The sequence below is a fragment of the Astatotilapia calliptera genome, chromosome 15 (genome assembly GCF_964374335.1).
Source record: "Astatotilapia calliptera chromosome 15, fAstCal68.1, whole genome shotgun sequence".
In the NCBI taxonomy this organism is placed as follows: domain Eukaryota; kingdom Metazoa; phylum Chordata; class Actinopteri; order Cichliformes; family Cichlidae; genus Astatotilapia; species Astatotilapia calliptera.
In genome coordinates, this window is record NC_137436.1 from 30,516,145 (window position 1) to 30,541,279 (window position 25,135).

General features: G+C 40.4%; 1 protein-coding gene across 1 annotated transcript in view; it reads right to left on the bottom strand.

Annotated features, from left to right (window-relative positions):
- cdk19 (cyclin dependent kinase 19) overlaps positions 1-24,609 on the bottom strand; it is a 75,753-nt gene extending 51,144 nt beyond the window's left edge. The window contains exons 1-2 of the mRNA XM_026194207.2: positions 24,328-24,609; positions 17,897-17,972 (exon numbers count right to left, since the gene is read on the bottom strand). Of these exons, the coding sequence (XP_026049992.1) occupies positions 17,897-17,972; positions 24,328-24,455 (204 nt within the window). The 5' untranslated portion in view covers positions 24,456-24,609. The remainder of the gene's footprint in view (positions 1-17,896; positions 17,973-24,327) is intronic.
- Between the last annotated feature and the right edge of the window lie 526 nt (positions 24,610-25,135).

Below are 25,135 nucleotides of genomic sequence, written 5' to 3' on the forward strand. Positions count from 1 at the left end.
TGCAAACATGACAAGTGAAATCTCCCGCAGCTTAAACATGTGAGAGGTTGATCGCGCAGAGAATCGGTGAGCTTATGTGAGTGCGTGTGTAAAAGCAGCAGGATATATATTTGACTACGATGACCTGGATGACTGAGAACCTTCACAGACAGATATATATTTTAGTTCTGCTGAGCCAAATAAGACAGGTCAGGGTGAAGAAGTGACAGCCAAAGAAAAGCTTACCACAAAACGGAGAAGTTATGACAAATCAGACTATAAGGCAAAAAGAAAGTGCAGCTTTATGGTTTCATGGACAAAAGAATTTCTGTGGCTGCAATATGATGAGCTAAATAACCAGGGCTGCACATAAGTGGTCCGCAGGTGCGCATTCGCTGTCAAAATAAAAAACACGCACAAGGGTGAGGGTTAAATTTAAAAACTGTACTTTTGAGTTAAAATATATATTTATAATTTTAATAAATGACAAATTAAAAATGCATGAACATTTTTTTTGTATCGAAAAAATATCGAACCGTGACACCAAAGTATCGAACCGAACCGAACCGTGAATTTTGTGTATCGTTGCACCCCTAGTATTTATGAAGACGATTTGTAAGACTGGTAAACTTACCTTTGTTTGTATGATGGTCTTTCGTTCTACACGGAGCATTTCAAGGTCCTGTACCCATCCGTCGGTAAACTGTACCTGGGCTTGTTGCAGTGACCTGAAGTTACTAAACTTCATGAGTGTATGCACTCACTCCAAGAACCGTATAATTATAAATATGAGCGTGCTGAAAGTTGGGCAGCACGCTAACGTATTTTGTCCCTCTGTGTGCTCGTAAGGGTCTGACCCTTTCACTCCTTTGATTTTTTTCCTCGTATCTTTTCTTTGCCTTTTCATCGAGTCTGTCTTTGTACGGTCCGGCATTGTTCTCCTTCGTTTTGTACATACCTTTTTTGGGGGGCAAAGAAAAACCAAGAAGGTATTGGAACCGGAGAATGAACGTTTTGCGGTGCTGCAAATGCTTGCATTTGATGCGGTACTTGGATTGTTTTGCCACGAGTTCCCGGCATGCAATGCGCGAAAGTCATGTGGTCTGTCAATCTCTATCATACCATTCACGGTAATACCGGTGTAATTTTGGGCAACAATAGGAAAATGAAATATCGCGATAGAATATGGGTAAAACACGCATGCGCAGTGCCTATGTTTACATACGCACATGGCGGCGACGCAGAATGAGAAGAGCGAAAGCAGATCGCTAAATGGAACGGATGAACCAGAATTGGTTTGTAAAAATGCTGCAACTTCAGTGGTGTGGAGCTGGTTTAGCTTTCGTCCGTCAGATACACAACAAAGCACTATTTTTGGTAGAGCATGCTAGCGTGCCGTCGTTATTACCGTGTTGTTTGGAAAATACAGCACACTTAAAATCAATCCTTTGATTTTTCTGAAAATCGACAGTGCCCCTTATAATCCTGTGTGCCTTATGTATGAATTCTGGTTGTGTTTACTGACCTGGAAACGATTTTATGTGGTACACGGCGCTCGAAAATCTGTCAAATGTTTTAGTACGACTTTGCTAAGCTAACCCACATCCACTGCCACTGTACTTAAGGGAAGTTAAAGACTTTCTTCTGCACTTACATTTGGATCGCCTCGATCCATGATAGTCATTCAGGAAGTAATGCCTCGACTGGAAACAAGCCATCCTTAAAATAATACAACATTCCAGCTCATGTGTTGGAATGCAAAACAAATGTGTTGTTTAAATTAGAGACTGCACTTGTGACAGAACAATAAATATATTTTATTTTGATCATATAAGTAATGTAAGTACAAAACAAACTTGAGGTAGGCCTAAACTTATTTTCAGAATAATTACATCTGAGACTTTCATTGTAAGATTATAACAGTGATGGCAATATAATTGATGGTTGTTCAGCAGAACAGTGCCCAGTATGTTGGCTGTTATACTTTGTTGTGTTTGAAAATAAAAGTTGGGCTCATTTTAACATCATTACAAAAAGTGTTGTTAATTATTTTTAATCATATTCAGGTTACCACAAATTGTCATCTTAAGTAAGCTTTACTTAGTTTTTTTGAGGCAACGAGTTTCCTTAATTTTGAGTTCTGGGAATTACGGTAATTAGATTTTACAGTGTACCTAATGCCTAACATTGGCAAAACACTTTGTTTCAACAGTGTTTTTTAAGAAAAAAAAATGGAACAGGAACTTAAATTTTTTGCAGAGGTTTTTTGCACCCTTTACCTGTAGGGTTCTCACCGACTCTGCAATGGTTTCTATAATTTGACCTAAACGGCTGGATTGGTTAAAGCTTGCCTGCTTACAATCCACGTGTTCCTGATTCTCAGCAATGATTTAAGTAAATACATCTGCCCACCCCCCAAAAATTATGCCTCCAAAATAGGGCTGGGCGATATGACCCAAAATTCATATCTCGATATTTTTTAGCTGGATGGCGATATAAGATATATATCTTGATATTTTTTTTAAAGCCATAAGTTAAGAACAAAAAGAGAGTTCTTAGTCACACTGTGTCCCAGATGTCACACGGGCACTTTTATTTACATACAGCGTAGATGTACATGAAGAAATTACTTAAAAATAAATTATCAGCATTTATTAAATAATCATGGTCCATAAATAAAAGAAAACAATGTTGTTTTTGTGTATAACAAAAAGCTCACAATTGTGCAGTCAAAATGTAAACTAATAGACGCTGAGCATAATAACAAAGAGACAGATTTCACAGCTGCACCACGTCTCTGAACAGGTGCCATTTGTGGTCCTTATACACACACAGTACGTATCACTCCGCGAGGCTCCTCCCCGGTAGCCGTAATCCTCCGACAATCCATCAAGCGGTGCAGCTCCGTAGCTTAGCAAAGTCATATTAAAACATTTTTTGACAGATGTGCTGTGTACCACATAAAATCGGTTCGCGGTCAGTAAGCACAACCAGAATTCATACATAAGGCGCACTGACGATTTTTGAGAAAATGAAAGGATTTTAGGCCGTGCAGCCCCTCCGGGCTGCATGTCGTTAGCGCGGTTAGCTCGCTAGCGCGGTTAGCTCGCTAACACGTTGACGCCGTCCAGCCCCATGCACGGTAACTCGCTAACGGAGATTTTCCGCTTTCATCTTGTCATTGCCTGCAGGTGAAGCTATGAGGGAGGCGGAGTTGTGTTCAGTGAATGAGAGGCGAGGCAGAGTAACATTGCGTAGAGACAAAAGTGGACGAAAGAGAGGCAAACCTGCGGCTCCACAAGTATAATTATAACATAACATAGACTATATCGATATAAACGATATTGTCACATCTTATATCTCGTATGAAAATATATCGATATTTTTTAAAAACTCGATATATCGCCCAGCTCTACTCCAAAATATAAAAATAAGAACCTGCCACTATTTGTTAGGCAAATACAACCTAAAACATCAGATACAGTTTAGATTCAGTTTCATATATTTTTTGACGCAAGACAAAACTTTTGCATTACACTCCATATTCTGTAGTTAGCGAGTAGTTTATTACGTTCACCTAACTGACATCACAAAATGAAATGTCAGAAAAAATACATCAAGAACTGCCAACTTGTTCTTAAAATAATACTTAAAATATTAATTAGATATAAATTTCTCAGTGAGACATTTCTAGTAGTTTTGCATTATAATATTGTTCAAACAGTTCAAAACCAAACCTGACCCAACCCTGTTATGCACAGTCAAGAGAATGCGTGATAAGAGAATGGTTCTCTCAATAATAAAACAAACACAGCAGCCGACAGTCTGGAGTTCACTGCTGCATGCAAAAAGAGAAGTTCCTGTTTTTCATTCTACCTGCACTCCCTCCGTCCATAAACCCCACCGTATTGAATTCAACGTACACAGGCGAGATCATCTCTGACAGCCAACCAGCAGATTTACCCAGGTTGCCCAAGCATTATCTAAACACAGACTGTTTATGTCACACAGGTTTAAAGCTGTAGAACCTTAGTGCCATGTTATGCAACCTGCGGCCTGTGTAGAGCTGAGTGTAGGAACTCGACGCTTAAGGAAAAGAACCAGCATGGACTAAAAATTGCAGGTTTCACTTTCTTGATCTACATCAGAACCTGCTGTGCTTACTCCTTCAAATATTGATTTCCTGAAGGTTTTCATCATCACCTAAGTGGATTATTTTTGACTTTCACCTCACCATCCAGAATAGAAACAGAAAGCAGACTTGGCATTCATGATAAGTAGTGGACATATCCGGAAACAGTCTCTGAGACAAAAGGCCAGACTGTAGAACCGGTTTCTTAGGAGAACGTATTTATTTATTTAGTAAATATTGTTTCTTCACGATGGAGCTGATCTTTATCTGATGTTTCTTTCTGATGCAAGCATTTTATTTCTTAGCAAGAACATATAGTTTTATTAATCTTATAGCATTTAGGCTATAAACATTTCTCTTCATTATAAACACTGTCAATGTTGTTAGTTAACATGTACTCGTTATCTCATGTGGATTAGCTAGCTGTGACAGTATGCCCCTTCCAGCATTAGCTCAGAAAGTGTTTACAATTAAACTAACAGTATATAAATAAGAAACTTTATGTCCTACTCCATAGGGCTGGGCCATATTATACCGTTCACGGTAATACCGGTATAATGTTAGGCAACGATAGGAAAATGAAATATCGCGATAGAATATGAGTAAAACGCGCATGCGCAGTGCCTTTGTTTTCATACGCACATGGCCGATTGTTGAGTGAAACAGATGAACCAGAATTGGTTTGTAAAAATGGTGCAACTTCAGTGATGTGGAACTGGTTTGGGGTTTGTCCGTCAGATACACGGGAAAGCACATTTTTTTGCAGAACATGGAAGCGGCCGTCGTTATTGTCGTATTTGTCGGACTAAGATGCTCTTAAATCTGGGAGTAATCTGGGTCCTAAACTCCGTATACTTCAAGTCAAACGAACACTGCAGCATCACTGAGCGTTAAAAACTGTCTAAATTCTTTCATCTTTAATAAAACGATCAGCATTGCTGCTTTACCAGGTGTAACTATGAAGTTTAACTTCCAGGCATCCATTAAAACAAAATTTATTACATTTAACAGAGTTAGAAGTTAGCAGGAAGCTAGCGGAAGTTAGCTCGCTAGTTTCGCTAGTTACCTAAGCATGATATAGCATGTTCTGACTGAGAGATTTCTGAAAAAAATCAAACGTACAGCTCTGCTATCACTTCCAACATAAATGAAGACAGGAAACTAAACAGCAGTGACGTTTGTAGGGTTACTGAAGTTGGGCTAGCTGGTATATAATGATGTGCGACGTAATCGCTAGCGACACAGCTATGTTAGCATAACATAAACGGTGAAGCTGGAGGATGAACACTAACACTTTTCCACTTATAAAAGTTAACGTGAAGGTTCCTGATAGTTGGAGACAAATGCAATCGCATGGCAGGATGCTGTAAACGGACCAAACTTCAGTCAGGAGAACAACTGAGATAATCCATCCACAATACGAGGTTAGTCATTAATATACTGCAACAACATGGGAATAGAGCAGCTGCCAGAGAATTCAACATTAATGAATCAATGGTACAGAAGTGGAGGAAGCAAGAAGAATGAGTTTAATAAAGTTTGATTTATGTGACTGCTTTGTTTCGCTTAATGTGCCTTATAATCCCGTGCACCTTATGGTCCGAAAAACACGTACTGCACACTGCAGTTTAATGTTGCAAAGCACCTCTTTTTAACTTCAGTGGATATTATACATGGTTATGCTCAGGATATGTCAGCCCATTTCTACTGGAAATGCCTTTTGGTTAAACTTTCAGCAAGGAATTTGCATTTGCACAGTTACATTTTTATAAAGCTTTAATGTACATAAAAACCAGCTTCTTGTTTAAGTGAAAATAAATGGAAGGTTGTCTTTTTGCGCTAGTAATGTTGTGGAGTTGTATTTTGTCTCGCATCAATTATATCGTCAGTTCTATCGTTATCGCAAATTTTCAAATATATATCGTGATAAATATTTTTGGCCATATCGCCCTGCTCTACTACTCCAGGGGAAGTAAGGGAAGTTCTAAACTAATAACTGAATCGGATATCGATCCAATCCAAACTGGCAAAGTTGGATCCTATATGTACAGTCAATTAATTCAGTTCCTTTGTACGGTAATGGTAAGTAAATTCACCCTCTGTAACATTAGGACATAATAAAACCGGCTCTAGTTCTTACCAAAATAAACAGAACCTGTGATGAACAACAAAACATATATTACACATGACAAATACCACCAATTATTGCCGTTTCATGAGCTTTGCACAGTCCAGCACTCGGGTGACTTTTCTGGGATGACTACTTTTGAGAAGATTGGTAATTGTCTTGAGTGTTTTTGATGTGTGAATGATCTTTCTCAGTGCAGAATGATGGACTTCCTGTTGTTTGGGAATGGCTTTATAATGCTTCCAAGAATGATGCACAACAACAGCTGCATCATGTCTGTCTTTCCTGCTTCCAATCGTATTAGCACACACCTGAATTCTCCAAAACTGCAAACTGCTAAAACTTCTGCTTTTATATAGGCGCTCATGCGGAGATTCAGTTAATCAAGTGCATTTGATTAACAGAACATGGTTGCTTTTATTTTCTTAATTCCTGTGGAAGCAGTAAGGGTGTTCTACTTCTGCATTTTGTCTTAATTTCTGTCCATCTATCCATTTCCTTCCACTTATCTGGGGCAGGTCACTGGGGCAGCAGACTTACCAGGGAAGAATTTTTGTTAAACACAAAATTACACCATGTAATCTGCCACGTTCAGTTGTTCATCTGAGGTTATAGGTACCTAATTTTAATAATGTCATGATCTGTAAAACCTTTGAATTGACAGAGGCTGTACTGTATACCGTTTATACCACACAGCAACAGAAGCACACCAGCTGCTATCATAGCACAGAGAGCACGAACAGCTGTAAGATGTTTCACTCTAGCTATATAAACTTTACAATAGAGAATATTTTTAATCTGATTTACAAATGAGCTAAAATGTCACAGTGGATTTCAAACGAAGCAAACCTAACTGTGTAATATTTTTCTGAGGATAAATTCAACCAGTCGAAACAATCCAATCCAAAACTTTACATCGACATGAAAAGACCAAAAAGATCATGCTCATTATTGCTCCAAAACCAAAAACATTTTGCAGCTAAGCCAAGCTCTCTCCTCCCTTCCTGTCTCAATTCAACTTCATGCAGCGTGCTAGTTAATGAAGTGCACCGTTTGCTAAACCAAGCGAGGTGGTGGGTTGGAAGGCACAAAGACCCCTTTGTTCTGCTGGGAAACTCTCAAATATTTTAAGCAAGACAAATTTATGGTGCAACATTTAGTAGACAAGTGATGTGAGGCTTGTCCTGCTGAGAAATAAATGTAACTTACATCCTACTACTTACAGTCTACAGTCTAACATCTACCTACGTTAGACCATATGACTGCACTATTATTCAGATAACCACAAAAAATAAATACATAAGATCTGATCAAACTTGTGGACAACTCAATATAAATCTTCTGGTAAGAAGGTTGTTTCAATACATTTTGTTGCATGGCTTAAAAAAGGCTTGATAACAAACAGAAACTGTGTGCATTAGCATTATTCTGTGAACCTTCTGACATACTAACAATTTAATAACATTAACATAAGTGTAGAAAACGATAATTGACAGGTTTGTATACTTTTGGGGTACTTGAATGCCAGAGAATTCAAGAAAGAGCTACACTCACTTCTGTACAGAGTGAATGTGACACTACGCTCCATACAACAATGCTGCTGATTGAGTTTCACTGTGCTCTTAATGTTTTTCCCACTGTTTAGTGTTAAGCAGAGGAACCTCCCCACTAAACCCTTGATTATACCCTTTTGCAGACACAAACAGCTAGAGAACTAACAGCCAAGCAATCATTTCTGTTATACTTCCTATTATACCCTTTGAACTTTAAGTCTACTGCCTGGTAAAAAGTATTGTCAATGTTGTTGTATTACAGAGCAAAAAATGCAAAGATGGAAAAATGATTGGTATGATGTACACAAAGTTAAACAAAAACTGTTAAGAGAATTCTGTTGGAAAAATAGACACTCACCAGCCACTTTATTAGGTATGCCTCTTCAACTGGTAGTTAACACAACTATCTAATCATCCCATTGCAGCAGCTCGGTGCATGTGGACATAATGAAGAAGACCTGCTTAAGTTCAAATTGAGCGTGAGGGAAGAAAACAAGGAGCATGAGTCCAGAGCATTTCATAAACAAGAAAACAGTTCAACACAGAACCAGATCCATCACGAATCCACAAGAAAGTTCAGGGGGCGGACCATGCGGACGGCACCGGCGGCGACGATGAAACAATTCTGGGGGCCGACCGCGCGGACGGCAACGGTAGAGGCACCGGTGGATCAAATCCGGGGAGTGGCCATGCAGAAGGCAGTGGCGAAGGTGACAGAACAGGTCCGGAGGCCGGCCACGTGGAAGGCAGTGGCGGCGGTGGCAGCGCAGGTCCAGAGACCGGCCACGCCAAAGGCTGTGGCAGCGACGGCCTCGTTCAGGGTGCCGCCCTCTACGCTGATGACGTCCGACCAAAGGCCTGGAAAGTGGCCGGCGACACTGAGGTGGCAGTTGGGGACCTGAGGACGGCGTGGCCCCCGCAGCACCAGGCGAGGCAGAGGCTGGGCCAGATGAGGTAGAGACAGAAGCTGAAGCAGAGGCTGCACCAGGCAAAGCTGAAGCTGATGCAGGTGAGGCTGATGCGGAGGCTGGGCCAGGCGAGGCTGATGCGGAGGCTGGGCCAGACGAGGCAGAAGCTGATGCGGAGGCTGGACCAGGCGACGCTGAAGCTGATGAAACTGCTGCTGCAGGCGTGGATGAAACTGCTGCTGCAGGCGTGGATGAAACTGCTGCTGCAGGCGTGGATGAAACTGCTGCTGCAGGCGTGGATGAAACTGCTGCTGCAGGCGTGGATGTTGCAGGTGGTGGAGCAGCTGGTGGCTGGACGGGCTCCTCGGGCCCCCCAGCTGACGAGGAAGGTTGCTGGACGGGCTCCTCGGGCCCCCCAGCGAAAACAGTCACAGAACCAGCGGGCACCAGGGTCCCTGGCACACACAGGGCTGAACCAGCAGGCACGGGGGCCTCTGGCAGGGACAACACAGAACCAGCAGGCGCACGGGCCTCTGGCAAACACAGAGCAGAACCAGCAGGCACGGGGGCCTCTGGCAGGGACAACACAGAACCAGCAGGCGCAAACACCTCTGGCAGGGACACCTGTAACTGAAGCTGCACTGGGCACTGGCTCTGCCCAGGCAGCGCTGGCACGGAGCAGTTCTTAGGGAGCTGCTCAATCTCCAGGGGTCCAGAGTCTGCTGGGGACTGAGACCTAGCCTCTGGTGAGGCCCTGGAGTGGCTAACTGCCCCTAAGACAGCTATGTTATGGAAAACACCCTGGGTAGGAATGAGATTTTCTCCCTGCATAGTGGTGGGGAATGGCTGAGTGGCTGGTGGTGGTTGAGGTCTAAGTGAAGATAGGGATGGCGTAGGTCCTCCTGAGTCTCTGAAGCATGGTGGCTGGAAGAGCTTAGAGGAAACAGCCTGTCTCAGAAGCTTCTGTTCTGAGTGAACAGATAAACAACAGTATTTTGCAGGCTGGCTGAGTTTGCCTGGGCTCCAAGCAGAAACAGGAGGCAGAGGCGGCTCAGCTAAGCTGCCAGCGGAGAGAGGAATGGGCTGCACTAGCTCAGTAGTCTCTGGAAATGCAAGCTTGGCAGCAACAAGCACAGTTTTTTAATTGAATTTTTAGTCACTGAGTTACTCGTCAGTTTATTTGTTTTAGTTCTAGACTCTACAAGAGCATGAACAGAGTTATTTGTGTCTCCTAAGATGAAACCGCCCCCCTCGGATGGGATAGAGGACGCGTTTTTGTCACTCACCCCAGCCGGCTGCTCAGAAGTCCCAGAATCTGGCTGAGTTAGGGGGTGCCAGCGGGGTGAACGACGTTTCCTCCCTGATGAGGGAACAGAGGTGACGGAGGAAACTGGTGATGGTGGAGCGATGAAGGCTTGCTCCTCCTCCTCTGACCATATTGCTGCCAGGAAGGAGGCCGGTGAGCTAGGCTCAGAATGGCACGAGGAGGAATTCCGTGGCAGCCGTATTGAGATTCCCCTCTCAAATGGCAGTCGCCGGTGTGTAGTGGAAAGCTCCGTGCACCGCTGCTGCTGCTGTGGGGGCTTTGGGACAGAATACCGGGAGCGGGCAAAAGCTTGTAGCACCTCCTGGGCTTCGTGCAGCTGGTCCGTCAAGCCCATAAATCCCTTTAGTGGACGCAGATGAGGATTTCCCTCCAGGATCGCTTCGATAGCGTTAATCCCAACTGCCATTGCCTTAGCGTCCTTAGTGTGGGAAATCCACTTGACCAGGCTGTGGATGCGGGACAGATCACACTCCCGGGATGAATCCGCTGGGTCCAGGTAATGGTCGCGTTGTTCTGTCATAGCTGTGTACCGGCAGGCAGGGAGGAAGGACCCAAAAAGCAGGATTCAGTTAGGCGAAGTTGAACTCAAAGTAAACAGCTTTTGCAGGTTGCAGATTGAACAGGGGACAAACTATACTGGGAAAGTATAAACTAACAGGCAGATGATCAGGGACCAAAACACAGAGCATAGACTGAGGGTGAGTAGACATTAACGACGCGACACTGACACAAGGACACACTGGGCTTAGATACACTGAGGGAGTCATCAAGGAATGAGAAACAGGAGGGAGACACAACTGAGAGGGTTTGGGCTAATGAGACACGGGGAGCAAAGCTAGACACACTGACATGAGGCACAGCCTTTCACAATAAAACAGGAAACAAGAAACAGACACAGACTTGACACTGAAGTGAACCTATACTAGACACAAGACACAACCCAAGAACTAACCCCTCACAAAGAACATAGAATAATACTAATAAACAAAGCATAACAAAAGGATCAGAATAAAAACCATAATACAAAGGAATGTAAAAACTGAAAATGCTGGGTCCAAATGACCCAGGACCGTGACAATCCCCTGAGCAGCAGTTTATGCCAGAGATCAGAGAACAGCCAGACTACTTCAAACTGATAAGCTGGGAACAGTAACTCAAATAACCATTTGTTACAACTGAGGTATGTGGAAGAGTATCTCGGAATGACAAACAGCACTTGAAGCAGATGGACTATACAATTAGGGAGCCACACTGGTTTCACTCCTGTCAGCTAAGAACAGGAAACTGAGGCTACAATTTACATAGGTTCACCAAAATTGGATGACCATCTAAATTTGGTTTGAACAAAGACTTTTTGTATTTACCCACTCAGTGATTTTCCATTGATCAAAGGCCTACCAGACATCTGTATGGTAACCAAGCTGTTGTTTCAATAAGGAGAAGGCTCTTCTTCACTGACATTTTACTGAATTGTGAAAAGTTGTGTTTAGAGAGCTACACAATGTTCAAACAAATTACAAAAAATAATATTTCTGGACAGTGGACAATGGTTCATGTCCCATTTGAGAACTCTGTACTCTCCAGTGAGTGTTTATTCTATGTGGTTTGGATTTAAAGAAAAAGGCCCGTCACAACAAAATTAACCATGCATCAATATATGGCAAGTATAGCCTCAATACAGCAGTTACTCTGGCATTGACAAACAACTTTGCTTTGACAAAAGACCCTCACATTCTAAAAATGCAATAATTAATATTTGATTAAAAAGTTAAATGTTAAAAGTAGATTGGAGTACAACCCATTAGTTGGTCACTGTGTGCAAGTTTCCCAAAATGATAACCAATGTTTAAGGAGGAGTAGCAATGCGTTTGAATAGTGGATTAACCGACAGAGAGACGACAGGTAAAAGAATGAAAGTGTGTCTATAGCATAAGCTCATTGGTATTTGGCCAGATGAGCTAAAAATAACAGAATGCCTATTATACCCATTCCAAAGACAACATTCTTAAACTAACCACCCAAAGACACTGTGTCAGTTTTTGTCTGATCGCCCCTTTAATCACTTTAAAGATTTCTCCCCTCGAATTAAAGAGATCTGAAGTACAAGTGCAAAACACACAGATCATTTGCATAATACTTGTAATGGTTTAAATCCACTGAACAAACAACCAGCCAAGTTTCATAGTCCACGCTCTTGAACTCTTTCAAAACCCTAACGTTCAGTTTTCCAAAACTGTTCACTGCAGCACAGAACTATTGTAGAAAATGTTGGAAAATAATTACTTGTTAAAATTAATCATTACAACTGTAAGAAAAGCAAAGGCAGCCTAGCAATATTTCGCCCCAGGAGACAGAGACTGTTATGGTCTGATCTGATTATTCTGGAAAAGAATGCTGTGACAAAAGGATATATCCTATTTTTAATTTTCCAGATATCAAAAACAGAGCAATTTTATCATCAGAGGAGGAGTAATTATGAAAGGGATGATTGTTCTTCCAAAGCTTGAAAGACAAAGCAACACAACTGTATCCTTTTAACCCACTAAGCTCCACTTGTGAATGAAACATGACACCCAGTCAGATCTCCGTGAGCAGCCAGTTCTGCAAGTAAAAAGAATGGTCCAACCAAATTTCTAACAAGACTCGTTTCACGCACGTCAATGTGAATTGTTGACCAGAGAGGTGTGACTCATCAATCATCACTACGCATCAAAATCGCAATTTGACTATTCCAAGGATGTGACGCACTGCTCCACACCCTGTTTAGCACAAAACTACAATCAGGACCAGAAAGAGAGATTGTTCAGCAGGCATGCAATCTGACACCTGCTGAAAGGCAGAAACTGACAAGCTGTGAGAGGACAGACAGAGAGAAATACAACTGGCTTTTGCATAACCAAACTATCTAAAAAAACAAGGGACCCTGAAAATGTAAAATCAGAACTTAACAACTGGGACCTGCTCTACCAAGAGAGCTTGTGCAGTCTTAAAATAAGTAGGTCTTAATTTTTTATCATCCACCAGATTGCCAGTAAACCACTTACACATACAGTACTCAAACAGTAAGGAACAAGATCACCATAGCCTCAAATATTGCATGTTTCTGTGCCATGCTGAAGGCTGTCTCTTGAACAGGTCTTCTTTTTCTTCCATCAATAGTCCCCAAAAACCACAGTTCACCATATTCAGTCCATAATTTTACAAAATTGTATGTGCTTCAAATTTTTCAAAATGACAAATTACATGTGTGATAATTTAAGTTTAATTTATGGCTCAGCCTCCCTGGGAAAGTCTATGCCAGGGTCCTTGAAAGGAGAGTCCGTCTGTTAGTAGACCCTCAGATACAGGAGTAACAATACGGTTTCCGTCACGGTTGTGGAACACTGGACCAGCTCTTTATCCTCTCGAGGGTACCTGGGAGTTTGCCCAACCAGTCTACATGTGTTTTCGACTTGGAGAAGGTATTCAACCGTGTCCCTCGAAGTGTCCTGCGGGAAGTGCTTTGGGCGTGTGGGGTGTTTGGCCCATTGCTACAGGCCATTCAATCCTTATACAACCGTTGCAAGAGCTTGGTCTGCACAGCCAGCAACAAGTCGGACTTGTTCCCAGTGGGAGATGGGCTCTGCCAGGGCTGCCCTTTGTCAGCGATTCTGTTCGTAATTTTTATGGACAGAATTTCTAGGCGTAGCCGAGTGGCGAAAGGCTTCCACTCGGGTGGGCTCAGAATCTCATCTCTGCTTTTTGCAAATTATATGGTTCTGTTGGCTTCATCGGGTGACGGCCTCCAGCTCGCACTGTAGCGGTTCGCAGCTGAGTATGAAAGAGAATCAGTACCTCCAAATCTGAGGCCATGTCCGCAGCTGGAAAATTCATACACCCACGTGCAATAATTATGATTTGGAAATATATATATAGTCAAATTGAGCATATGAAAATTTCTAATTCTAATAGATCTCCTCCTCTACAGGGGTTTAAGGGTACTGGACTGATAATGGTGGTCATGTTTCTTGATCACTTCTAATGTTCTACAGATGTTAAGGTTAGCAAAGGACCAAAAATTCTTCATTGCTGGTTGGAACACCTAAAATATATTTTAGGGGTATTTTTAGAGGTATATTTAAGAAAGAATATTTTTAAAAGCAGTTTTTACTACTGAAGAGGACAATACATATAGGGCAAATAAATGATAAAAAACTGATAAATAGTTGAGGACACAGAAAGAGAAGCCTCCACAGTAGGATTTAGGTCACAGACCTCTACATATCCAACCCACTGACAACCAACCAAAGCTGCAGACAGTCATCAATACACAGCTACCGCTAGATCACCTAAAAAAAAAACTTATTTTACTTTTTCTAGGTACTTTTTCTTTTTCATATCTGTTGCATGGCTGTCCTTCTGTCTTTTTTTCTAAAAAATCAGTGCCAGTGCCAGGAAGATGACACCAGGATGGCACCATAATCCTTAAACCAGTATGAGAGGGTTTAAGTTCTATATAAAAGCTCTACAGCAGTTTCCAAAATGACAAAGATTAGTAACTACTTTAACTTGCACAGGTGACATTGTGGAGTAATGCCAGTACAGCAAATTTTTGACACTCACTGCTTCAACACATTCATGTAGCCAGAGATGTTTTACTGTATATCAAAAATCTGACAGAGGCTAATTAACGCAGGAAGTTCTCCAAAATACTAAAGGAGGATTCAGGGTCATCTGATCCAACCGTAACTATATACTTAATCAAAGAAGAAAGTTCTAGGCCAAATCTTAAAAGTAGAGAGGGTTCCAGTGTACTGAATACAAACTGGAAGCTGGTTCCACAGAAGAGGGGCCAGAAAGCTGAAAGCTCTACCTCCCATTCTACTTTTAAATAGTCTAGGAACACAGTATAGGGCAGAGACCATCTGCTAACTACCTTGAAAAACTAAGCGCAAGCGCATTGTCATGGTCCTGAGTCTGACGACTCAATGTTTTGCGTTTCTTTATAATATTCTGTGTTCTTGTTTATTGTGAATTCTCCCTGCAAGTTGCTTTCTCTCGTGTTCAGGTTTGTTGTTTAGGTTTTAGTTTTCCCAGTGTAGTTTATGTCTAAGTTCGGTTTTTCGCCACACTCTCCTTTTGTTTGTTGTCACTCGGGTTCTGTGTCAATAAAGCCCTCTCACTTCACTGCATATCCGCATCTTGGGTCCTTTGTTAAATTCACACGGCTTGCCCCGGGAACCCGTGACACGCATCTGGGAAAAAGAACCATTCATTTTTAAAATAATCTCACTCTATTTTTTCAGAAGACTGTATATCCAGTAGATATACAGTAAAACCTGTTCTATGTTGACAGATGAGTAAAATGCAGTGGAACCAAGGTCTACAAAATCCCCACGCCAAAGAGTGAAAACCACATACTATACGGCTGAAAGCTGCTGTCCTGGGTTCGAATCCACCCCGCAGCCCTTTGCTGCGTGTCCAAGCTTTTTTTTTTTTTTTTTAAATAAAAGCTCAGTGTAATAATACTGCACGTTATTTAAATCAAGTGGACTTTTTGAGCTTTTATGTACAGTCGACATGTCTTAGTAGAAATCTCACTTTCATTTAGTGTAGTGTTATATCAGTTTTCTTTGTAAAAAATGTACACACTACCCAGAACATCACAGGCAAAAAGAGGAACTGAGAACATGCAACACGTTGTTGAGTGAGTTTAAATGTTACTGGGTGGCAAAGGGGCATGGAAACTACACTGAGTTTGGTCATTACTGATGGATATGCAGGTGCAGAGTCATTTACTGTGTTTACAATATACAGTGCTCAGCTCGCCTCCAGCTGACCATGTTATACATGAAACCAGAGACCTTTACATAACAGCTCACCAGCCTGTCTGGCCACATTCTGTGTCTATCGGCAGGACTTGCTAAGTGACATACTGACATGCACTCAACCAACACGACGTCCCCTCTACTCACCTGACAGAGTCAAACGTGACAGCTGGCTACCGAATCTTACAAAGTGATTATAAAAATAAATAAACACGTCTATTGTGTGAAGCTTTATGCAGAAATATTGTAAACTATCCAAGTGACATTGTTTTGTCATTCAGTAAATGTACACTGCAGCTTCTTTTTAAGACTGAGAGAGTGGCACGCCCATATTGCTCACATAATGGGGGGAAGAGAATCTGACAATGAGTTAGAAAATTTTTGATAAGAAGGTACAAGTTGTTTTCTTTTTACTTCTTACAGGCAACACTGATGTTTTTCTATTGCAGCCTTGATCATGATCGTGGTGATCATGTGGTGGAGAGTAGATACACCTATGGTATAAATTTGAAACGTCTATGTTGCTTCAATCTTGAGTTATCACATTCACAAACTGCCGCAGGGTGACCACAATAACCCATCAACCTTTTACTGCTGGGGGATAAAAAAGCATTTATTATATTCAGTAAAATATTATTCTGCACATGGCCTCTTTATCAGTGGCATGGCAGTGAGGAGAAAATAAGATAAGAATAAAAATCCTTGAGTAAGCTGTAGAAAATCAAGTCGATAAAAACTTAAATTAATCAATTCTGCACCTTTTTAAATTGTACAAGATATATTAAGGTGTACAAACCACAGGTAGTTACAGCATCAGTCTGACCCATTAAATATAATACGATACTTTATCTACTGAAACTTTGCCATTTTAAGTTTACTTCACAAGTAAAAGGGTGAAAACCACTGTTAAATAGATCTAATGAAGTGTTAAAAACATTCTTTATGAGAAGAGAAAATGCTTCTCATGGTTTTATGTGTGCAAGCAGTACATTTGTGGAAACAGTGCCAGTGCTAGCATCAATGTCATCACTTACCCACTTGAACTATATTCTATTACGTTTCCTTTCTACTTGAAAAACATGCCCCAGTTCATTAACAGCTTCAAAACGAAATGATCAATATGACCATCTTTGGGCTGTATGGATTAGAAAAACTCAGGAGACTTTTCAGATAAAATACTTTACTTTATTTCTTTGACCTTTTTAAAATTTACTAAATCTGTCAGCGATTCTGATTATAATGAATCTGTTCTGAATATACTGAGCTGCATCTCTGCCAAGTTTCATTCAACAGACATGAAGCAAAACAACGCTACATTCATTTTAATTTTAGCAGCCGCGGGTTGACCCTTTACTAACTTTACTCTGTGTTTTAGTAGCAGACTGTACCTGTTGTTTGTAGGGAACTAGAATCAAAACTACAAAGGAGCATGTATCTCTCTATCTTCTGACCAAAATGGTTACCAGTTCTTACTGTCTGTTCTCCCTTTAGGAACTTCAAAGCAATCACTTAAAATCCTCATCTTGGACAAACTCTGATACTATTCTATATATAATGCTAAAAGAAACATCCAGACTAAAGAGTCTGCTTGAAAATATTGGGTAAGTCTTCACAGGGTTTTGTGATATTTGCTGATGTTTATCTCTGCAGCAAATGAAGTCATCTCGACATCTACCAGGTCGCTGGCAACCCATTTAGGGTTAGGGTTTTTCACAAGTTTCGTCTATGATAAAAATGGACGTCTGTTTGGATTAACCAATTCAATTTTATTTATATAGCGCCAAATCACAACAACAGTCGCCTCAAGGCATTTTATATTGTAAGGTAGACCAAACGGACACAGTCTTGGCATAACAATCGTGTTGCCAAAATGAATGTATTGAACTCCATGCGAAATGTAACATCTAGTTTCTGAAAATTAGCCTATTTAGCAAGTAGCTAAAACAAAAATATCCTTGACATAACATTTATACTAAGCAATGACTTAGTGGGTGTTAAGAGGTTGAAGAGCCTGAGAACAACATGGTCATGTAAGGCCTTAGTAATGAAAACGGTAACTTACAGCAATTTCCCTGCAGGCAGACATTGATATTCCAGTGCCTTCTATTTGTTTCAGTGCATACTCCTTCTCATCTTTCCTGTGGTGAGAAAAAGAGAAAATGAAGAATATTAGAAGATGGCCAACAAAAAGGCTTTTTGAGGGTTTGATTAGTAAAGGAGGTGTTTTGCAAGGAGGATGAGGACAGCAGAGGGCATAAAAAACATCCTGTGGTTCAAGTTCCACAACTGCCATAGAGGAATCCATGTTATTAGTGATAGCTTTTGGCAGCAAAGATCCATTAGTTCCCTGCAGGAGTGCTCCCTAGGTCTGGATAAGTGCCCCCAGTGAAATTCCCCTTGATGCAGGGACGAAAACTCAAACTACACACTGACACTTCCAAAGCTCTCAGTTGGCAATTTTCCTCTTTTTGCAAGGTAGTCATTTGCCGTTGTGCATCAAATTTGAGCATGAAAATCAGTTAATAAGTGAAATGTGAGCCCGCAGGGCCGAGCACTTTCAGCAGACCAATATTGATTATTTGAGATAAGCAGAGTTCCGGTTAAGGAAGCCCAGCCTGAACACAGAGCAGTGAAGAAAATAAGGGCTAAAAGGATTCATAAGTCTGTTTACAATAAGCAAAGAGGCATGATTAAAATGTAAACACACTCAGTGGACAGTGTCCAATAACAACTTCATTCAGTGAGCAGCCTGCACAGATCAAAGAGGTCCTCATGGTGGTAATATCAAACACTTTTCAGCCTAATTTGCATTGGAGATGGTCACGGATTAACTGGAGCTCTCAGGCACACATCTCTAATACTAATTAAGCTGCACAGATGCTCAAAACAGCTCAAACATTTAATCCTTTAGTCTATAAAAAAATTGCACATTAATATAATCAATTTACTCAATAAAACAGTTTATCCACTCCGTAATGCAAACCAGGACAAACTTACAGAGCTTGACATATAAAGATGGATCCAAACACTGTAAACCCAAATCTATATGCTTGAAATTTCAATTTTATGTCAGAAGATGAAAGTGATTATGAAACAGGTTCACTGTTTTATAGATTAAGGAAGCCCCACTTAAACACATTACACTATTAACATATATAGTGTTTATTTCTACTGTGTGCGTCTTCTGTAGTCTATGTAGTGCCCATAGTGCCCTCCATGCTTGCAGTACTAATTATGAATGTTTGCTAATAGAGGTGAGAATTACCAGATATCCCAAAATACAATATTATTACAACACTTCACTCACAATACAAGACTATTGTTATTTGTAACCTTATTAATAACATTATCGACATTTAAAGTGCAAATTATGACTTCAAAAAACTGTCAATGTCACAATCTATTCAAAAGTGGCGGTAAAGGTGCAACAAACTCAAGCTTTGGAAAACCATTACCATTGGTTGCTGGTCACCAAATGAAATTTTGTTGTATCTTTCAACAATGACAAGTGCGTTATCACATTGTGAAAAAAGCCACCATTTTTGTTCTAGCATGTGTGTGACTGAGCCATTGGCTTGCTCTGAATAACTCTGTCCAGTGTCTGATGGTTTTTCAGTAGAGCCAATTTAATGTAACGTAACGTTAGTCAAACAAACTTACATTAAATTGGATGGTTGTGCGTGAGATGAAACCTCTTCTTTGAAGTACTCCCCGAGTATTTTAATTCATTCATAACACTGATATTTGGCATCCCTATTTAATAGATTATTGCCATACAAAATATTGCAATAATATGCTGTATAGTTTTTTGTAACCCCACCCCTGTTAGCTAAATTATTCCACATGCTTTTTTCTGTCCTAACTGAAACATTTGTGTTGACTTGATAAGCAAAAGTAACTGTAACTATCGAGTGTATTTGGCAATTTGACAAAAAAATTTAATTCTAAAAAACGTTTGATCGAGAGTTTAAAAAAACAAAACAAAACTTGGGTGTGTCCCTCATGATCTGCCTGCTAGACGTTACTAATGAGACACCCTACTCAGTGTTATCCATGGTAACTGGTCGGTGTTGTGGTTGTTTCTCCAAGTTGGTCATTGTCTTTTTTCTGAGTGTCTTAAATATATGCGCATATATCCATACAGTATATGCATCATCTCCAAAGCAGGAGGGTTTAAGCCATGTGGCACATCAGCAGTAACTTCAATAAATATCAGTTATTCACAGCCCAAACAGGCACTGTCAGATCTACCGTAGACAGTCAAAGAAAGAGTCACAGTTTTACACTCACTATTATTTGCATTTCTGCACCATGTTCACATATGGATACATTTTTGTATGACAGACCTTTAACCTGTATGTCTAGATTGCACGGCGGACTATGTTCACAGACAGTGATCTCTGGAGCTCCTTGGCCCATACAGTAATTTTGTGAGACACATCCATCAAATTAAAAATGAACATTTTCTTCATGAAAGAGCAAAATGTCTCCGTGTAAATATCATAATTCTATGCTGGATTCTGAATTCAATGTGATCTGAAAAATCACTACATTCTATTTTTAATGACTTTTTTGAGAATATGCAAACTGTAATATTTTATTATATTCATAACAATCCCTGAAGTGATTGTTCTTTTGGTTTCTATGAAGCAGGCCCAGAGCACTCTGAGGAGACACACCACTGACTATCAATCCTTTTCAAATCGGCGATACATTGCCCCACAACACCCACAGGGCGAGTGTTGGCTTATCTGCTCAGGCCCCTTCAGGCCAGCGCACAGATCTTGTGATGGTGTGCGTGAGCCAGCTCCGTCTGCCTCTGCCATAATGTCTCTACGGTTCACGTCTTCCTCAAAATTTGGAGCTGCGGTCTGGTGCCCTGGTGACTGGCTCTTAGCAGATAATAACACCCTTAAAATACACACATACACAAGTCAGAGAAAATCAGCACTGGTAATGTCTGAACAAAGGTTTCTTTGGACCTGAACTGCTGTGATTTCATAGAACATTGTCACAGTACACCCACAACAGATTGTACCAACTAGTGGTCTGTTCTCAAAAGTCATACAGGATACTTGTAATGAACCCACTGGTACAACTCACAGGAGCTGACCAGAAGCAAGACAGATAAAGCACTAAAAATAGCTATAAAGAAATGAACAAAACATTGCTTTTTATGCTCTTTATCCAACAGTCACGGTTAAAAGAAATTTCAATGACTTCCTGACCCATACATGCACCATGAATTCCTTCCAGGACTAACTTTATGGCACTGTAAAAACATGCATCCATCACTGATATAACTATCTATAATGTAGTTATTAAGACACACTGAGCTGTTGGTGGGACGTGTTCCACTTGTAAAAAAAGCAAAACTGGATCTTTATACTTCCAAGACACAGCATTTTCACATGACAACAAGGCCCCTTAGGCTCCTTAAGCTTTCTTAAGTTGAGAAAGCAGCAAACAATGAAAATTATCCATTACTTTAAATTCTGCTGCAAAACTGGGGTAAGTCATGAGTAACATTTTGGGTACTGGGAAAAGGAGGCTTTGCTAAGCATTAACAGGTTCACATTTCTGGGAATTTATAACGCTCTTTATTCTCAGGGCCTTTCATCCTCTGAGGGTCAAATCCAACTGTCTGTCAAATTTCTGAATGACGACAGCTCTGTCAAGAACAGAAACAACGACCACATTCAGTATTTTAAGTTCCCGTCTTGGGCCTGGATACATTTATTTTTCAGACCTTATGGCGGACTGGATTATAAAGCACACTGTCGATGAACGTGTCTGTTTTCATACATAAGGCGCACCGGATTATAAGGCGCATTAAGCAAAACTAAACCGTCAAATTTTACTCAACTCATTCTTCTTGCTTCCTCCACTTCCGTACCATTGATTCATTAGTGCGGAATTCTCTCGCAGCTGCTCTATTCCCATGTTGTTGCAGTATATTAATGACTAACCTCATATTGTGGCTGGATTATCGCAGTTGTTCTCCTGACTGAAGTTTGGTCTGTTTATAGCATCCTGCCATGCGATTGTTTGGCAGGATGCTATTAGGTGGAAAAAAGTTAGCATCCATCCTCCAGCTTCACTGTATTTACATAATGCTAACATAGCTGTGTTGCTAGCAATTGCGTAGCACATCATTACCAGCTAGCCCAACTTCACTAACCCTACAAAAGTCACTGCTGTTTAGTTTTGTCTTCATTTATGTTGGAAGTGATGGCAGAGCTGTAAGTTTTATTTTTTTCAGAAATCTCTCATTCAGAACATGCTATATCATGTTTACGTGGAAACTAGCAAGCTAACTTCCTGCTAACTTCTAACTCCGTTAAATGTAATAAATTCTGTTTTCATGGATGTCTGGATGTTAAACTTAATTGTTACACCTGACAAAGCAGCAACACTGATCATTTTATTAAAGATGAAAGAATTTATTATTGAGTTTATAGTTTGGAAAGCACTAATGCCCCCTTAGTTTTACATGAACTCGGCCCACTAACTAAAGCAATACCAGTGGTTAATTGTCTACTTTATGTTACTCCATCGAACTATTGGCTAAACTAGAGTCAAGTAGCTTAACATTGCTTTTAGGCTCACTTTGTTTAAATCCAACATATCTACACTGCTGATAAAGTTACAATATTGCAATATTAACAAACACAGTGAGAAAGAAACAGTCTAACTGACTGATCTACAAACCTAAACTGTTTCAGATTTTAAAGACACTGAGTGATTGTAAAAGTTTTTAATACATCAATTCTCAAAGTACGTGAAGAAGAAAAGGCCTTCTTTAACAGCTTGGGTAAATTTTAATTTGATTCTATTACAAAGATTTTAAAATGTTAATAATAATTGTATTATTTGAGTTGTCTATAGAGGTTATGGCCACATTAGCATTATCACAGCAATACAGACAAAACGTTGAAAGAAATAAAGCTAATAAAGCTTTAACTTTATTTCATGTTTTTTAATCTCTTTGGAAAAATACAAAATATATTTAAAATACAAGTGCATGGAGGTGCAGACATTTTATAACCATAGCTATACAAACATGAACAAAAAACAACTGTTTTATGTGTATTCTTAACCAGTTATGAATATTGACTTGATAATGGCTATTATAAATCTGGAAAAGCTAGCTGTTCCCTGTGACACTCCTTTTAGGTTGGATCTAATTGGAGTGATACTGTTCCTACTGGTAATAAAACAGTGTTTAGCTTTGCTATAACAACACTGACAATTCCATTCCATTCCATTTTATGTATATAGCGCCAAATCACAACATCAGTCACCCCAAGATGTTTTATATTGTAAGATTAAAGACCCCACAGTAATATAGAAAAAATACCCAAAAATCAAATGACCCCCTTTGAGCAAAAAGTGGGGGGAAAAACTCCCTTTTAACAGGAAGAAACCAGAACCAGGCTCAAGGAGAGACAGCCATCTGCCATGACTGGAAAAAACAATTTATTTACATATTTACTTTTTTCTTCTTACACCGGATTGTATATTTGTACATTTTTATACATGCTCTTTATCTCACTGTACAACTGTATGGTGACAATAAAGGCATTCTACTCTATTCTATTCTAAAACGAGTAATACATGGGAAGAAGTCAAATTGGGCCATCTGTATAATAAGTTCATCTAATGCTTAAAATTAGTTTCTCCATCTCAGATTTCGAGAAAACTTTATGACAAAGCATTTGGAAGACGGGGCAGCAAAATCAGCTCTTAATGCACTGTGCCCTTGGTTAACGCTGCTTTTCTTGAATGTAATTTTTAGATCAGAGTGATTAACCTTTTGGCTATCGTACAAATGAAACTTGTAGTATTCAAATACGAAGCGCACTGGCCAGATTCTGCCACTTTTTTGGACTGGGATTTTGCCAGTTTGCATAAGGAACATTGACACCGTTGGCACAGCAGAGCAGAAATGTGAGAACATATCTGTCCTGCTTTCTGTTGCTGATATATACATCGTGGTCACACGCTGTCATATGCTTGTCAGTGAGTGTAAGCAGCAAATGGCAGAGAGAAAACAATGTGTGTCAGAAAGAGGGAGAAAAAAAAGTTTGGCACTCCACGATGCTGAAAACGGGGCCAAGAAAAGCCGCTCAGGTGTCACTATTGCGCGAAGTGACGATAGAATACGATAGAAGCTACCTTTGCTGCGACCGCCGACAGGACACTTGTCAGAAAATAAACAGCACCGCGGCTTTACATTGTTGTTTGGGGGTGTTGGGGAGGAGGAGGAGGAGGAAAGGGGGGAGCTCTGAGGTTGGGGACGGAGGTGGTGGGGGGGACCGTTGGTGAGTGAGTGCGTTACATGAAAACAAAAACACAGAGACACGGGCTATCGCTTCGGGGAGCTTCAAATCGAACAAATCGTTCAGCACATAACCGAGGCGTGTGTTCACAAAATGCATCCCGCGGTCAGTTTTATGTCAGCATACACAATAACGTTCACGGTTATCTTACCCGTCTTTGCGCTTAGCTTTATAAACGTGCCCGTAGGTGCCTCGACCCACTTTGCAACCTTCATATTCGAACAGATCTTCTACTCTCTCTCTCTCCGCCGCCAGCTTTGTTTTGAAGTCGTAATCCATTTTAACCCATAAATACGCCTTAATTTACAATAAAATAAAATATTAATTATAACATGCATTAATTAAATAATCTGGTCGTTTTATTCCCCCACCATTTCCTTGTTTGGGATTTTGGTCTGCTCCGCTTAATGTTCACTGGCTCGTTGACGTTTCTAATTGGCGCGCGTGGCTCGCTGGGTATGGTAGTTCTTATGAGCAGGCGCCGCAGTTTGCCGCGTTGTCAGGCAAGCTATGGCAAACTACAACCCGCGTTTCTCGCTGCTGTTCGTTGCACTTTGCGTACTCATGAAAGCTCTTCAAAAATGCGGCCGTCGGTGGTTTGAGGTTACCTTTTTTTAACGTCACGTAAGATGAATAAATAAATGAGCTAAACGGATCCTCGTTATCTGGATCATCATCATCATCATCATTATTATTATTATTGTTATTGTTATTGTTATTATTATTATTATTATTATTATTATTATTATTATTATTATTTAATGGTCATAATAATAATGGTATTGCAAAAGCTGGACAACTGTGTACATATGCAGTGTATTCATTTAATATAGTTAGAGTGACCACTTCCCACCAAACTCAATGTGATCCGAAGGGTATGGGACCTATTACAAATTGTTTAAAGATATCAAGTGCTATGTTTAACTTAAGGATATGTGCAAACATCCTGGGTGTTTCTG